The sequence below is a fragment of the Oryctolagus cuniculus genome, chromosome 4 (genome assembly GCF_964237555.1).
Source record: "Oryctolagus cuniculus chromosome 4, mOryCun1.1, whole genome shotgun sequence".
Lineage (NCBI taxonomy): Eukaryota > Metazoa > Chordata > Mammalia > Lagomorpha > Leporidae > Oryctolagus > Oryctolagus cuniculus.
In genome coordinates this window covers 7,778,678-7,796,319 of record NC_091435.1, presented here as the reverse complement: position 1 = coordinate 7,796,319, position 17,642 = coordinate 7,778,678, and the positions used below count along the sequence as shown (strand labels likewise).

At 42.4% G+C, this 17,642-nt stretch overlaps 1 protein-coding gene across 21 annotated transcripts in view; it reads left to right on the top strand.

The window, feature by feature from the left end:
- The window catches only part of TTC3 (tetratricopeptide repeat domain 3), a 127,960-nt gene that overhangs the window by 62,619 nt on the left and 47,699 nt on the right, over positions 1-17,642 (top strand). For all 21 annotated transcript variants that reach the window (XM_008274871.4, XM_051833619.2, XM_008274872.4 and 18 more), the window contains 9 exons: positions 305-427; positions 1,161-1,262; positions 3,817-3,909; positions 4,839-4,903; positions 5,890-6,026; positions 8,083-8,409; positions 11,552-11,803; positions 14,505-14,551; positions 15,538-15,594. In XM_008274871.4, coding sequence (XP_008273093.3) covers positions 305-427; positions 1,161-1,262; positions 3,817-3,909; positions 4,839-4,903; positions 5,890-6,026; positions 8,083-8,409; positions 11,552-11,803; positions 14,505-14,551; positions 15,538-15,594 — 1,203 coding nt within the window. The remainder of the gene's footprint in view (positions 1-304; positions 428-1,160; positions 1,263-3,816; positions 3,910-4,838; positions 4,904-5,889; positions 6,027-8,082; positions 8,410-11,551; positions 11,804-14,504; positions 14,552-15,537; positions 15,595-17,642) is intronic.

The window sequence follows — 17,642 nt, the reverse complement described above, 5'->3', positions numbered from 1 at the left end:
AACAGCTATTAAGTATCAGATGAGGTTGGGTGATTGTAACAAGGGCAGGATTTTGATTCTGACTCTCTGAAGTTCTGAAAAAAGTTTTTCTCCAGTCTTTTTTTTTTTTTTAGCACATCTTTATACCAATTTCCTTTTAATAGGAAAAACTTTAAAAGCTGTATGCAGTTTGTTCTTGGTTTCAAAATTGAGTCATTCCTATGTTGAAAATATTTTGATTGCAAGGTTACTGAAATCCCAGGCATTTTTCTTGATAAATTAGTTTTTGCAATAGTATCATTCACTATTGTTTATTTTGTTTTAGATGCTGATAGAGAAATTTGTTGAAGAATGCAGGTTCCCTCCAGTGCCTGATGCCATTTGTTGCTATCAGAAGTGCCGTGGATATTCCAAAATCCAGATATACATAACTGATCCTGACTTTAAGGTAAGTAATGAATATACAGTGGCAAATTAATTTGCAAAACTTTCTGAAAATGCTTTCAGAGCAGATTCTTTACCTGGGTATGACCAAGGTCTCCGGCCTGCCCTTTTCTTGGACTTCTATGGGTCTACATCGTCTCGCTCAGGAACCCAGAGTCGCTGATGTGAGCGCTGAGAGCGGGCTGGTGACCTGAGAAGGCAGCTAGTAGCTCTGCTTCCTCCTCCTAGCCCTGGTTCTGTATAGCCACCTAGTCCTTAGACCTGAGAAGCTAAAGGAGATTACTACCCCTGATTTGTTACAGTTCTGACGGATCATAACATTTGAGTTCAGGAATCATTATAAATTAGGTTTGTGATTACTGAATTAGCCCCTCCACACCTAAATTCAAAACCATGTTTGGCACTTAAGTGAGTGAATAATTTACTGGTTTGTCTTTAAGAAGATAGTAGCTGCCCACCTTCTCTAGTTAGTACATAGATGAAACAATGTTTATAAAATATTTGTATCCCTCACTGTCTTCATTGTAAAGGATAGTGCAGCTGCAGGCTGTGGAGATGGATGTGTGGGGCAGGCACTGCATTTGCAGCCTGACTTGGACCTCCACAAGGAGACAGATTGTCTAGTCGTGTCTGCCAAGTGAATGCAACAGTCTCTCTTGGAGTATATACTGTGAGTGTCTATGTGTGTGCTTGTCAACATCCTTAAAATGTGAATTAAAATCTCTTTGAAATGCCAGGGTTTTATACGAATCAGCTGTTGCCAGTACTGTAAAATAGAATTTCACATGAACTGCTGGAAGAAGTTGAAAACAACAACATTTAATGATAAAATTGACAAGGTAAGGCACAATCAAATTGCTTGGAGTTTTTAGTATGCTTGTTGTATATAGATTTTCTTTTCTCCAAGAATCTTCAGAAAGTCTTCAGTGAATATAAATTCCTTCCTGAGCATTCTAGACAAAATTAGGAATCTTTAAATTACAATTTTAATAGTAAAATAGAATAAGTTTTTATTTTACGTAATTATAAAGGCTGTAACCATAATGACCTTTAATAAATCATTTAAACATCTTTTGCATTGAGACTATAGGATCAAAATTAAGTTTAAATACCTGATTTTAAAATACAGGTCTTAAGTTACGCACTGAAGATTATGGTCCTTTTTAAAAATTCAGTTCCTCAGTTATACTAACTATATTTGAAAATTTTATTTCTAAGATTTTTTTTTGTTGATTTGGAAGGCAGAGATACAGAGATATTCCAGCTGCTGGTTTACTCTCCAGATGACTGCAATGGTCAGGGTTGTGCCAGGCTGAAGCCAGGATCGCAGAACTCCATCTGGGTCTCCCCTGGAGTGGCAAGGGCCCAAGTACATGGGCCATCTGCTACTTTCCCAGGCACATTAGCAGGGAACTGGATTAGAAGTGGAGCAGCCTGGACATGAACTGGCATTCTGATATAGGATGTGCCATCCTAACCCATTGTGCCACAGCACCAGCCCTGACAATTTTAGTCTTCAAAGAATCTTTTATTTGATCACTCAGAAGTGGTGATGGAGAGTTCAGGTCCCAAAATTTATGTTTTCTGCCAATTTTTATTTTCTACCAAAATTTTTTTTTTTTTTTTTTTTTTTTTTTTTTTTGACAGGCAGAGTGGACAGTGAGAGAGAGAGAGACAGAGAGAAAGGTCTTCCTTTGCCGTTGGTTCACCCTCCAATGGCCGCCGCTGCAGCCGGCGCACCGCGCTGATCCTGGCAGGAGCCAGGAGCCAGGTGCTTTTCCTGGTCTCCCATGGGGTGCAGGGCCCAAGCACCTGGGCCATCCTCCACTGCACTCCCTGGCCATAGCAGAGAGCTGGCCTGGAAGAGGGGCAACCGGGACAGAATCCGGTGCCCCAACCGGGACTAGAACCCGGTGTGCCGGCGCCGCAAGGTGGAGGATTAGCCTATTGAGCCACGGCGCCGGCCCTCTACCAAAATTTGATGAAGTGATTTGCACTAAGAAACCAAATTAAATTTTATATTGCCATTTCTTATTAGAGTTTTTCTTATTTTCAAGATAATCATGTCAATCAGCATTAACTAGATACCCTTTGAGAGAAGGCACAATTTTATAATTTATTTGCCTTGATAAAATACTTGTCATCTGTATGTATTCTGGACTTCAGAAAAGGAAACCTTTTGTGTGTGTCCTGCATAGGCTCCTGTAGACCACTGTCCCTGTGGGGAAAAGTAGGTTGATTGTACTAGGTGTCTGTTGGCCATGGAAATTATTCAGGTGTGGTGGGAATAAATTCTTAAACTTTAACACACCCTCTCATTGTAAACTAAGGATAGGTTTTAACCAAAAACTGTTGCCATTGAGTCACTTTTGCCATGTTTTTATCTTACTTAAAATTGAGTTTCTCTGGTGGTACACACTCTTCCTTTGTGGTCTCATTAGCCATTCCAGGATTTTAAATACCCTCTGTAAATTAGTCAGCTTTCTCTTAGATATGCTGAATTAACAGACACCCCAAATATCCGTGACTTCACAGTGAGAGAGATTCATTTCTTGCTTTTGTTCCTCGTTCTGAAGGTCTGCAACTGCAGATAATCTTAGATTATGTGTAACAATGTGCAGATTACCTGTTGACCAGGGTTGGGCTGTAGCAGCTCTGTTCTGTGTGTCCATGGTTTTTGTTTCTTTTCTTTCTTTCTTTTTTTTTTTTTTTTTTTTTTTTTTTTTATAGAGTTAGACAGTGAGAGAGAGAGAGACAGAGAGAAAGGTCTTCCTTCTGTTGGTTCTGCCGCTGTGGCCGGTACCCTGCGCTGATCTGAAACCAGGAGCCAGGTGCTTCCTCCTGGTTTCCCGTGCAGGTGCAGGGGCCCAAGTGCTTGGGCCATCCTCCACTGCCCTCCCGGGCCACAGCAGAGAGCTGGACTGGAAGAGGAGCAACGAGGTCTAGAACCTGGCGCCCATATGGGATGTCAGTGCCACAGGCAGAGGACTAACCAAGTGAGCCACAGCACCGGCCCCATGTTTTTGTTTCTGAATCCAAGTTGCAAAGCAACTTTTACTGGGAACATTTTCCTGTGTCACAGGAAAAAGTGCAGTAGCCAGTCATGTAGTGTTTATTTTCTTAACTTTTTTTTTTTTAATTTAGTTGAGACAAAGGCAGACAGCTCCCGTACACTCGCTCAGTCTGCAGATTCCTACAGTGTCTGGGGTACATCATGCTGAAGCTGAGAGACACGAACCCAGGCCCTTGAACCATTGTATCACGTGGCACCAGGCAAGGGCTTGCAGTGCTTTCCTGAAGGTTTAGAGCATATTTTTACCATTCCTGGTGGTGAAAATTGTGTGCCTGTGTAGACTGACATCCCCCACATCCTCCTTCTTTTTCATCAAATAGGACTTTCTACAAGGAATTTGTCTTACCCCTGACTGTGAAGGTATCATTTCTAAGATTATCATCTTCAGCAGTGGCGGTCAAGTTAAATGTGAAGTAAGTAAGCCAATAAAGGAGAAATCTTTTAAAACTGATAACCAAAATATGTACACTTTTTAAAGCATTATTTAAATTCATGGAAGTTGTGTGATTTAGATCTTGTCTTTTTCAGGAAAGAAATGGTTACTTCATCTAAGAAAACATAGGGAATAGTGAATATGAGAATCCTTCCTGAAGTATCCCCAAGTCTTTCATTTCCTATAAGAAAGGGAGACTTCATGTTTCGGTTTTATTGTTTGAACTCTTTGGATAACTTTATTGTTTAATCTTCAGGAACTTGCGGGTCATGACGTGGTGTAGGTTCTTAGGGCGGGGCCGAGTGTCTCAAGGGATTACCTGTAACTTTATTGCACAGGTGCTGCAGGAGTGCTTACTCATGATAATAGTCATAATTTATTGGATCTTCTGCTCACCCATAATTTTGTATAAGGGTTTATTTTATTTATTTCAGAGAGTTAGAGAATCTTCCATCCTCTGCTGGTTCACTCCCCAAATCACTGTGATGGCAGGCAAGGAGCCTATAACTCCATCCCAGTCTCCCACATGGGTGCAGGAGCCCAAGCACTTGGACCATCTTCCTCTGCTTTCCTACGACCATTAGTAAAAAGCTGGATAAGTAAAACAGCTAAGACTTGAACCGGTGCCCCTATGGGTTGCCAGCATTGCAGGTGGCAGCTTAACCAGCTGTGCCACAATACTGGCCCCTACTCTTAATTTTTTGAACTTTTTCCTAAAGTGTGTCTCCTCTCCTGTTCTTCTTAGGGAATTATTTCGCTGAAGCTTTCAGCGTTTTGTCTAGGCCAGATCGTTACTGTTCTCTCTCAATTCAAACATACTGTGCTTTTGAGATACGTGTTGTTCATGGTTTTGTGCTGTATGTTATGGGATTATAAGACAAATTTTGGATGTCTTTCTTTTATTTAAAGTTTGAACACAAGGTCGTAAAAGAAAAGGTTCCTCCAAGACCTATTCTGAAACAGAAATGTTCTAGGTAAGATTTTTAATCACTAGTCAGCAGTTTAATGATGTCTCTTAGAATATAATTCTATTAAATGCAGATTTCTGAATTATGCTGTGTTATAAATAGGCTGTGCCCAAATAAGGATGTTTTAAATGATTTTAATAAAAACTAAAGAGAACTAGCTTAAAATGGTTACAGACCAAAAAGTTGAATTGTTATTTAGTATTCAAATTTGTAAGTAAAATTATGACAGTTGTGTTAAGTCACATGTTTTGTAGGATTTGGCATTTGGTTAAGTTATATATCTTGCTGTCAGTCATTTAATTCCAAAACCATTTTAACTTTTTGTTTCTTCAACAAGTATTTTGAATCAATGACTGTTTCTTACTGTGAAATATCCAGTGTATTCTTTGAATTATTCATTTCTTTATCTTTTTTAAAGATCAAATAATTCCATTTTTTTTTGGTTCAGCTCCTTGTTTTTTTTTTTTATTCTAAAAAGTGACTCTCTTTCAAAAATCATCTGACCAAGAAAAAGCAAAAGAAAAGATGATCAGAATTATTTGTTAGAAAGAATTAATTATAGCCAAATCAACCAAATTCCTGTGTTGTGAGGTCAATTATTGGGATGTGAAAATATTTCACAATGGGCTCTTTGTTCAAAGTGAAATTGTACACATATATTATTTTATAGAGTCATTCATACTATTCTTGTTCTCTGCAGTAACATACGTGTGGAAGTAGCATCTGTACAATCTACATTGCATCCTTAATTAGCCATAACTTAATCAGTGAGGCTTTTTTTTTTTTTTTTCATGAAAAAGTGCCCTTATTTTGACTGATGGGCAGTTTATCAACACATTCTTATATCAAACAGAAAATGTAGACCAGGGTCTGACTACAAAGGAAAAGTTCTAACCTATTACTTGGAGAATGGTCTCTATAGTAAGCAAAAGAAAATAGTTCGTTGAGCTTATAACAAAGGTGAGTCATCACTAATCATCAATATTTATCAGCCTAGAGAAGCTAAGACTGAAAGAAGATAAAAAAGTGAAGAGGAAGATCCAAAAACAAGAAGCAAAAAAATTAGCGCAAGAAAGAATGGAAGAGGACTTAAGAGAAAGTAATCAATCCAGAAATGAAGAGCCAAAAGGTATGTCAAGGCATGATAAGAAAAATACACTGTTGCTTAAAAGTATACATATAAATGTTCATCTTATTAGGCCTTATATTAGTCATTAGTGAATTGAAAGACAGGCTTCAGTTAGTGGTTGTTTTTTTTAAGATTTATTCTATTTATTTGAAAGGCAGAGTTAGAGAAGGAAGGAGAGACTGAGTGAGAGGTCTTCCATCCACTGATTTACTCCTGAAATGGACACACTATCCAGGACTGGGCCAGGCCAAAGCCAGGAGCCAGGAGCTTCTTCCAGGTCTTCTACGTGGTTGCAGGGGCCCCAGCACTGGGCAGAGCAGCAGAGAGAGTATCTATACATTTTCACTCCACAAATGCCCACAGTAGCCAGATTTGGGCCTGGCCAAAGCTAGGAGCCAGGAACTCTGTCCTTGTTTCCCTTATGAGTAGCAGGAGTCCGAGTACTTGTCTGCTGCCTTCCCAAGGTGCATTAGCAGGATGCTGGATTGGAAAGCAGAATAGCCAGGACTAGAAATGACACGCTGATTTGGGATGCTGGCATTGCAAGCAGAAGCTTAATCTACACCACAACACTGGCCCTTTAGCATCTTTATACTGTTTTCTGTTACTCTGAGAGAGTCCATTGGTGGGAAAGCACTGATGTTAGGAACAGTGCACAGGGTCTCACACTAATCTGAGCAAACTATCTGTTTCCTCGTCTCTGAAGTGCAGTAGGCTTTATAGCTGACCTGCATGTGCTTTTTTGACATTGCTTTGTAAATTCTGCCGTGTGTACGTAAGTGCCCCAGTGAGGAAGGGTAAATTAAGCCGGCGCCGCGGCTCACTAGGCTAATCCTCTGCCTTGCGGCGCCAGCACACCAGGTTCTAGTCCCGGTCAGGGCACTGGATTCTGTCCCGGTTGCCCCTCTTCCAGGCCAGCTCTCTGCTGTGGCCAGGGAGTGCAGTGGAGGATGGCCCAGGTGCTTGGGCCCTGCACCCCATGGGAGACCAGGAGAAGTACCTGGCTCCTGCCATCGGATCAGCGCGGTGCGCCGGCTGCAGCACACCAGCCACGGCGGCCATTGGAGGGTGAACCAACGGCAAAAGGAAGACCTTTCTCTCTGTCTCTCTCTCTCGCTGTCCACTCTGCCTGTCAAAAAAAAAAAAAAAAAAAAAAAAAAAAAGTAGCTACTGATTATCAGAAATAAAGCTGAGTTCAAGGAAGCAGCTCATAGCAGGTACCTTAGAGCTCACCTATCCAGCCTTCTCAAGCCCTGACCAGCGTGGGGACGTCTTACTGGTGATTCTGTTCCCATGTCCCCATAGGCCAGGATGTTTATTACCAGGTTTGAGTTGTGAGTTTTCTGCACTTTCTGCTATTATGGCTGTGTTTACAAACTGAGTATTTTTCACTTGCTGTCCTTACTTTTTATCTAGTACTCTAGCGATATTTCAGAAATTAAGCTATCTTTCCCACTTAAAAAAGTTCAGTGCATGTGTTTTATCTCTGCATGCTTAGTGACTAACCGTATTTATTGAATATAAAACTAAGACAGTCTGTGAGGCTGCATTACTGTGGTTAAGGGATGTGACCTTACTTCAGAGGAACTAATGTTTCAGATACTGTTAAGCAAATGCTGCAGAATGAAGGGTGTATGTGTTTTTGATATGTTTGGTTTAATGTGAATGTTCACATCTTTTCAAAGATATTATCAAATATTTATATTTTTAATTTAAAGTTTTCTTGAGTTATTTACATAAATCAGGGATGGGGAATGTCCAGGCCACTAAAGGGCCTGGGAAATCATTTGGCCTTGCCAAGGTGCAACTGCAGATGGTTTTTGACATCCAGTAAGTCTGTGGAAGGCTAATTTTTAAGAAGATAATTTTGTGTGCCCACAAATGATGTTATAAATATTTAAATAGCCCTTGGCAGAAAAAAGGTTCCCCATCCCAATGTAAAGCAGCATAGAAATCAGTCATATTTTATTTTATTATGTAATGTTACATTGTTCTAAGTTATATCACTGCAAGTTAGTTCTGTTTATTTTAACTAACCATTGTTATTTATCCTTAGAAACTGTAGACAATGTTCAGAATTGTCAGTTCCTTGATGACAGAATTCTTCAGTGCATAAAGCAGTACGCAGACAAGATTAAATCTGGGATTTTGAATACATCTAAGCTTCTCAAAGAACTGCTTTCTTGGAAAGTTCTGAGCACAGAAGACTATACAACCTGTTTTTCCAGCAAAAATTTTCTAAATGAAGCGGTGGACTATGTCATTCGTCATTTGATTCAAGAAAAGAATAGAGTAAAGACAAGGATATTTCTGCATGTTTTGAGTGAGCTGAAAGAAGTGGAGCCCAAATTAGCTGCCTGGATCCAGAAGCTTAATGGCTTTGGTATGTCCCTTGGTTTTCTAGAGCAATGTAGTTTAGAGGAAAGAATAACATGGGTCTCTGAATCCTTTTCATTTTCCGGTCATATCACTTGTTACTTTAAATTCAGGACTACAAATTTATTTGATTAAAAATTCTGTACACCCCCCCACACTACCAATTTGTTGATTGTTTTGTAAATAGGTTACATCTTTTTTAAAAGACCTAAGCAAATAAAGATCAGTTAATAAGGAAATCCAGACCTGGTTTATGTTAACTATTTGTAAATCTATGAATTATGTGAGGGCCAGCACCGCGGCTCAATAGGCTAATCCTCTGCCTACGGCGCTGGCACCCTGTGTTCTAGTCCTGGTCGGGGCGCAAGTTCTGTCCCGATTGCTCCTCTTCCAGTCCAGCTCTCTGCTGTGGCCCAGGAGTGCAGTGGAGGATGGCCCAGGTCCTTGGGCCCTGCACCCGCATGGGAGACCAGGAGGAAGCACCTGGCTCCTGGCTTTGAATCAGCGCGGTATGCCAGCCGCAACGCCACTTGGGGGGTGAACCAACAGAAAAAGGAAGACCTTTCTCTCTGTCTCTCTCTGCCACTGTCTACTCTGCCTGTCGAAAAAAAAAAAAATTGAAGCGTGGGCACAGCTTCATGTAAATAGGACACCTAGAGTCTGCCGTCTGTAGGGTGCCTTTTGGGATTGTACAGTACAATAGCTTGATTAGAAAGAAAGAGAACCTCAAATTCAGATTCCTTGAAGAATAATACAGAAGGAAAGAGTGAATGAAAATAATTGCTTAGGCTAGGGCAACCTGTATGTAAGAATTAAGTGAAACATACCCACAGTTGGACGAGGCTGTTTTAAATCATAGCATCATACAGCTCTGATGCACAGCTCGGACTTCTGTGGTTTCGGTGGGAGAAGAGAAGGTTGAGGAAAACCCTCCGAGTAGCCCTTTTGCCCAGGGCCATGAGGGACTGCGGAAGGTAGCTGCAGATACAGTGCTTGTCCTACACCAGGTCAGGATGCTTTGGGTACCTACCAGGGATCTGTTTATCTTTGTGACCAGGATGGCAACTGGCCTGGCACAACAGTTGATTCAGTTAGCAGCTGTTTTATTAACGACAAAAGGGAGCCACAGAATAGAGAGCAGGACCTCTCAGTAGCAGGTCAAAGAGAAGGACTCCTGCCCCTGCCAGTCACCCTTCCCTGCCTGAGGTTTTGAGACATGGGGCTGTTAGAATCCTAGGGTTTCAGGTAAGGGACTGGTCAGTTTCTGTGAGAAGAGACAAAGTGAGATGGCATCAAGCTTGCCAGAGTTAGCTAAATAAATACTCCTGGGTTTTTTTTTTTGTTTGTTTGTTTGTTTTTTCTTACAGGCAGAGTTAGACAGTAAAAGAGAGAGCGACAGAGAGAAAGGTCTTCCTTTTTCCGTTGGTTCACCCCCCAATGGCCGCTGCGGCCAGCACACCGCGCTGATCCGAAGCCAGGAGCCAGGTGCTTCTCCCGATATCCCATGCAGGTGCAGGGCCCAAGGACCTGGGCCATCCTGCACTGCACTCCTGGGCCACAACAGAGAGCTGGACTGGAAGAAGAGCGACCGGAACGGAATCCGGCACCCCGACCAGGACTAGAACCCAGGGTGCCGGCGCCGCAGGTGGAGGATTAGCCTAGTGAGCTGAAGCGCCGGCTAACGCTCCTGCTTTGAGCATAGATCTCCATGGGTTTGTGGTCCCAGGAAGTGACTCCTAACGGGTGATTGCCACTAGTGTCCATCAGATAAGTGAGTTCTGAAATTACTGCTTACTTCATCTGCTGAAGGAGCAGCTTGTCTGGGTTACGTTACATGGACAAGAGTGCCAGCCACTGTTTAGTCAAGCAGGCAGATGTGAACAGTGTCTTTTGATGTAATGCATATTTATTCTGAAGATTAAAGGCATGATTTTAATAAGTATGTGTGCATACTCTGTAGCTTCTATTTAATGTTGTAAAAGGAGTTCACGTATCTTAATTAGTAAAACATTTATTTAATAAAAAAAAAAAAGCACTTAACAATTTCTGGGATTTTACTTCCCTCTCTCTCATAGAGTCTATACAGTGGAGTCATGTTATGTAGTTATGTATATATTTAACATAAGAGAGGCCAGTTTACATGTTTAGCAAAAGATGGAGGGAAAAAGGAAGTAGCAGACCACAAGTGAGAGGATGAGCATTTCAGATCTGCCCACATTCTCCTCACTGACACAGCTCTGATGTGAGCCTCGCGTGGGGAATGCGAATTTGCTTTTCTCATTGGTGGTTCCCTTAAACCTTTTACTGAATTTTCTGTGGCATTCTGGTGTTTAAGGTTGGTAGTTTCTCATGCAGCTTGACCTCTGCAAGCTAACATTTTCAGCTGGAAGAAAGAGCAGTCCAGGGCACTGTGGCCTCCGAGCAGTCTTTATTTAATTGGCTGCTTTGAGCACCCCAGGCCCAGCAAGAGGTGACCGTGCTGTGTTAGAGGTGTGATGGGGAAACTGAGTGAGCTCCTTCTGCTTCTTGGTGGCTGTGTTACTGAGGAGCGTTCACGAGGAGTATGAGGTTGCAGCCACTCTGATTTCTGATTAAATTGGGAATGATGACCACTTTGATTTTTGTAGAGGAGGAGAAGGGGCCATGATAATTTGGGGGGAAAAAAGAACAGTTCTTGGAGATGTGGTGGGAGTTTACCCATTTCCTCTTGGAAAAAGCATCGGGAAGGTTTTGCATATTATTGATGTTTTGTTATTATAGAGAACATACAGAAATACATTGTAAAATCTTGCTAGCTTGTACTAGTTGGAGTAAAAGTCATTAAGGATTGGTGAAAAAAGTTGTTAGAGTTGTAAAAGAATCTCATGCCATGCTTTCATCTCTAAGACTAATAAAGATAACTCTAATGATGCAAGCTTTTTGGCCCACCTTTTCCAACTAATACAGAAGAATTATTCTAATTAGCTTATCAACATTAAATGGTGTTTCTGAAATACATAATAACCTATGCAGGTCTATTCTCAAGTAGTTAAACATTTTTCCTGAAAATGCAAGCCAACTGCGATGGAACCACTTTCAGAGAAGTGACAGCGACTGGCTTGCAGGGCATTGTCTCCTCTCCTCTGATTGGGGTTCTGTTCTCGTTCCAGGCTTAGACGCCACAGGACCTTTCCTTTCTCGTCACCGAGCATCTCTTAAGGAGCTTGATTTTAGCATCATGACCTTTCTGTGGAGTGAGAAATATGGTCATAAGCTGAAGTCTATAGAGGGAAAGCAACTGGATTACTTCTGCGAGCCCTCAGCATTGAAGGAAGCACGTTGTTTAATATGGCTGCTCGAAGAACACAGAGACAAGTTCCCAGCCCTGCACAGTGCTTTAGATGAATTCTTTGACATAATGGGTATGTAGCCCAGATTTAAATTCATATTGTATTTAGGGGGAAAAAACTTGTGGGTTATCTAGTTTATTTTGAATACTTAACAAAAACAATATTATTATTTGAGAAAAGGTAGAAGTTGACAGTAGTGAGGGTTTTTTTTTTTTTTTAATACTGTGAAACCTACTTACTTTGTTAGCTGAGGGTTAGACATACTCAGGTTTGTTATCCTAGCAACATACCATGCTATTCCCATTTTAGATATTTTGACAGCATCATGGTGAAGATTGCATATTAAATGGATAGAATTTATTAATTAGAAAGCAGTTCGATTCGTAGTATTCAAGAAAACATTTGCTTGCAGAAATAGGTGACATTTGCACAGTCTGTAACAGATAACACATCTGTTCTAACAGTAAGAGCCTAGGACTGGAGTCAGAAAAGATAGGCTATAGCACGGCTTCCTTAATTCAGTTGATTAAAAACCTTTTGGTTTCACTGCTGGATGTTAAGGACTTCAGAAGTGCTTACGCTGGCCCCTGCCCTCGATGGCCTTGTGTTCCAGAAAAAGGGGATAAGAAGAGTGCGCTAATAACAGTAGTGTGATAGTAAGCTCAGTGAGTGAGGACAGAGAAGGTGCTGAGGGCTTTAAACAAGGGAGACAGCCTGTACTTTCATTCTCTCCGTGAGAGAGGAAAGCCCAGAGCAGAGGCAGAGTCTGCAGTGGGCTGTGAACATAGGTGTGAAAATGTGCAGGTGGGTGTCAAGATACGGGGTGGGGGGAGCCTGTTTGGGCCACACCATGGACTCCAGTTTGGCAAAATAGGCTAACTAGCAGTGAATTTGGCAGTCTCACTTGGATCTTAGTTTCTTCATCATTATAATGAGATGATAAGGAGCCAGTGGTCTGTGTGGTCCTATTTCACTTTGTAATTCTAATATTAGATTCTAAGTTAATTTTACTTTTTAACTTTCTGTACTTCTGATGGTAATCCCTTCCTGCACAACATGTCTGTCTATTGTCAGGAGTTAGACTTCGGTTTCATGGTATTTGTTTTAGAAAAGTGCATTGGAAGCCCCAGCCTTGTACAACGGTGTCATCCATTATCAAGTTCACTTGCAGTGGAAGGAACTGAGGAGTCTGCCTTTGTTCTGTTTCTTATGTCAGGCACACGCAAATACAAATGCCTTTCTCTCTCCAGGATACTGCTTCCTGCCTGGGGTGAAGTGCTCCTGGATAGCCTGAATTTATTGGTGTCAGCCTGGTGCTGCTGGCCACACAGGCTGTCCCGGGACAGAACTTACAAACCCATGCATGTTTGGCGCACACAACAGGACAGCTAGAAAGGACACAGGTCCTTCTCGGTGTGTGCTCGCCCCGATTCCTGGGTTCCACATCCAACATAACAGTACATACATCTGGCTGCGACTGTTTCTCTGCTTTTGGCTGTGGAGCTGGAAGCCACCAACCAGACTACTGACCACTTGTGCAGGTTTTCAAGTCTGGTAGCTCCGCCTCCCTCCTGTCAGTTGTTTTTAGTGTTGCTGCTTTTCATTTGACAGAAGGATGGTATTTCTTCAAACTTAAAAATCCTTGGCCCTGTAAAACAGAGTGTTAATATCCTCATTGATGTGATACTGGCAGCCCCAGCTTCTTTCCTGAAGGCTGGACACATGGTTCCCTAGGGAATTCTGTGTAAAGGGCCAAAGGCCCCGTAAAAGCAGTCTGGCCAAATCTTGCCCTTAACACATCCAGATATGTTTTTCCTAAATTTGTCTCCATTAACAACATTGTTGCATATCTAGTTTCTAAGCAGAAAACCCTAGAATTCATTTTGACCATTGCCATTATTTATAACTAGTTTGTCACCATTCCAAATAAGCTTTATCTCTGATCTGTCAATCCCATTTCCCTAGATCAAGACCTTAGTTATCTTTCCATGATGAGACTGTCACAGTAGGCTCCAAACTGGTCTCCGTGTCTCTAGGCCCTCCCACTCGTAATCCTTCCATATTGCCAATACTGACTCCTCTAGAATGTCTGTCTAAATCTGGAACTGTTTCCTTTGAGAAACATTTGCTTAGCTTTGCTTACAGATTAAGTCCACATCATTGGCCTGGGTTGATCATTGCTCTCCCCATCTGCACTGTGAGCAGACACACCAACTTCTGATTCCCAGACTTGCCTCGGACTTTGCTGCCTCCTTTCTGTGCTCACGCAGTTCTGCCATCCTGCTCTACCCCCTTGCTTTTTCATTTCAATTCTAACTTAATCTTCCCCACCTCCCCAGAGCCCTCCTTGACTCCTCCATGGGCCTCTCCCCTTGAAAGCTTTGTTCCCTGCATCAGCTCTGCTGCCTTTGCACTCCCTGTGGGGCTCAGCACATGTGGTTACAAGTGTTCCCTGTCTTTGGCAGTAGAACACGAACTCACTCATGGCAAGGTCTGTCTTGTGCATCTCTGTAGTCCTAGCACCTGGCATAGACGGTACTAGAAGACACTCAGATTAGGCTGAATTGGATAGGAATTTCAAAGTTCTTTGTAGCTTATTTCCCATTTAGCCAGGCATTTTGTACCTGGTTTCTAAACTAGACATGTGTCAAAGCCAAATATAGAATAGAATAGTCTTTGCTGGTAGTGTTTGTGCTTTTTTTAACCTTTAATGTATTACATGGAAATGTCAATATTTCATTTCCTCACCAAAACCATCTGTGTCTTCCCACAGACAGTCGCTGTACTGTGCTACGGAAACAAGACAGTGGGGAAGCACCAGTAAGTTACATGCTCACTGAGATTAAGTTAAAAATAATTTCAGAGCTGTCTTCCTTAGTAGATTGTGGTTGCCTTCTGTTCTGTCTGGGAGGTCAGAAATTCTTCAAGCTTAGGAAGGTGATCAAGTAAAGAACAGAACAGCATTGTGGCAGTTTGGCGGGTGGGGGGGACTGCTTGTTTACTGATCCTCCTTTAAACAGATTCTGTCACAATCTGCCATGTCAGATACTGCCTGGCTAGGTGTGGACTTGCAGCCAGCATACCTCGGAGGGAGGTGAATGCTTCACTGTGTGTGTCCCGCTGTCCGACCACGTGCACGATTCTGGTTTGCTCCAGTAAAAGGACCATCAGGGAAAGGCTATTCTGGCGTATAACCACTTACCTACTTGAAATAACATAAACCTTGTTGAAAATGAGGTTCGAAAGTTGGGGAAGTTTAATTTTACTTCTAACTTTAGGCATTATTAGACTTTTTTCTTACTTTCTATTATAAATTATAGCATGTAGACTAATTCACTCTGGTGTTGGTTTTTTTTTTTTTTTTTTTTGACAGAGTGGACAGTGAGAGAGAGAGACAACAGAGAGAAAGGTCTTCCTTTGCCGTTGGTTCACCCTCCAATGGCCGCCGCGGCCAGCACGCTGCAGCCGGCACACCGTGCTGATCCGATGGCAGGAGCCAGGTACTTATCCTGGTCTCCCATGGGGTGCAGGGCCCAAGCACCTGGGCCATCCTCCACTGCACTCCCTGGCCACAGCAGAGAGCTGGCCTGGAAGAGGGGCAACCGGGACAGAATCCAGCGCCCCGACCGGGACTAGAACCCGGTATGCCGGCACCGCAAGGCGGAGGATTAGCCTAATGAGCCGCGGCGCCGGCCTGGTGTTATTTTTATTAACCATTTTACATACATGTAACTTTTAACTAGCCTATGAAAATCAATATGTTTTGTTTATGTTGTGTTCATTGTTTTTTCCCCCTCCTTTTTTAGTTAAGTTCTACTAAGGCGAAAAACAAAGGCAAGAAAAAAAAGCCAAAAGATTCAAAGGTATGGTGTATTTTCTGTATTAATTCTTATCTAAACCGCCCAAATGGGTTTTTGGATATAGAAGTTAGAATCAAGCAGTTCTGGGAATATTTTGAAACATTTTATATAAGAGAAAGACTTTTTGGGCTTCAAAGATACTTTTTAAAGTCTAGGCTTGGTTTTTGGTTTTTGTTTTTAAAATTTACTGATTTGAAAGAATTAGAGAGAGAGAAAGATCTTTCATCCCTTGGTTCTCTCCTCAAATGGCTGCAATGGCCAGTGCCAGGCCAGACTGAAGCCAGGAACCAGGAGCTGCTTCCAGGTCTCCCCCTTGAGTGGCAGGGGCCCAAGAACTTGGGCCATCTTCCACTGCTTTCCCAGGCCCCTTATCGGGGTTCTGGATCAGAAGTAGATCAGCAGGAACTTGAACTGGTGCCAGTTTGAGATGCAGCATCACAGATGCAGTTGTAGGAAAAAGGGGAAGGGGTGCAGATTGCTGTCTCCTCAGCTGGGCACCAAATGTAAGGAAGAGGGCACAGAACAGAGAGGAGATAGAATACAACCTCAGAGCCAGACCAAGTTATTCCAAGAAAATAAACTCGTAGAGGTCAACCAACTGCCAGCTTGCAGAGTCGGAACACATGGCTCAGGGCCCAGATCGCAGGGGCTGGGCTTTTCTGTATCCTTGGTGGGCTAGGGATGGGGGTGTGGGAGTAGGCAGCGGTGAGCTAGGGATAGGGGTGCAGGAGTAGGCAGCGGTGAGCTTCTCCATGCAGGTTTTTGGGCTTCTAAACCTAGGGAAGAATGCAGGGAGTGGGTGGAGAACTATAGGCTGTGAGACTGAATTGGGATTCAAGGACAAGGGATAAATTCTGATTTTATCTGTCTTTTGGGCAATGAGCTGCAATGGCTGAGGCTTATGTCCTTGTTCCCTCAATCCTGACTCAGAGTATAGATAAGGAGATGGGGTGCCAGTTTCTTTCTGGCTACTTCGCGCTGATATGGGTGTAGACGTGGGGTGAGGATCTGTTCTTGGATCATATTGAAGAAGGAGAGCGGTCTTGTGTTGCTCCTGTGAGATGACTTGAGATATATGCTTCGTAAATATTATTATTACTAAATTGTTGTAAGGAGATAGGAAAGCAGAATAATAGAATCTAATTTTAAAATTTTTTGTTGGAATTATTTCTGTTGCTCAAAATACTTACTGCCTAACATATTCAGAGTAAGAGTGATGCAGGATTGATGTGGGGCAGTGGTTAAGTCACTGCTTGTACTGTTGTCATCCCCATCAGAGTGCTGATTCAGGTCTAGGCTGTTCTGCTTCCCATCCAGCTTCCTGCTTATGTGCCTGGGGAAGGCAGTGGAAGAAGGCCCAAGTGCTTAGGCCCCTGCCACCCAGATGGAGTTCTTGGCTCCAGGCTTCAGCCTGGCTCAGGACTGGCTGTTGTGGCCATATGAGAAGTGAACCAGTGTCTCGGTCACTCTGCTTTCAAATAAATTTTTAATAAAAGAATGATGAATGCTAGTCATCATAACAATCTTAGAATGGATTCTTTTGTTTCTCTCACCTAAGGCTCTACTCCAAGCTTTTGAGATAATAAGTAGATAATAAATATTTTTAAGTCTCCTAATGGGTTCTTTCTTCTTTTTAGTACTTTTATTTATTTATTTATTTATTTGAAAGGCAGAGTTACAGAGGGAGGAGGAGAGACAGAAAGATTCTTTCATCTACTGGTTCACCCACATATGGCTATAACAGCTAGGGCTGTGCCAGGCCAAAGCCAGTGGTCTCATTCAGGTCTCCCACATGGGTACAAGGGCCCAGGCGCTTTCTTCTGCTGCTTTCCCAGGCACATTAACAGAGAGCTGGATTGGAAGTGGAGCGACTGGTACCCATATGGGATGCTGGCATCACAGGTAGAGGCTTAACTTGCTAAGCTGGCCCCTTGATGGCTGGTTAATGGCATGGAAGGAGGGGACTGGCTGAGGAAGTAGTCTACTTTTCCAAGAGGATAGAAAAACCCTTTCTTTGACCCTATCTTTAGTTAGCTAAACTTACACTAAGT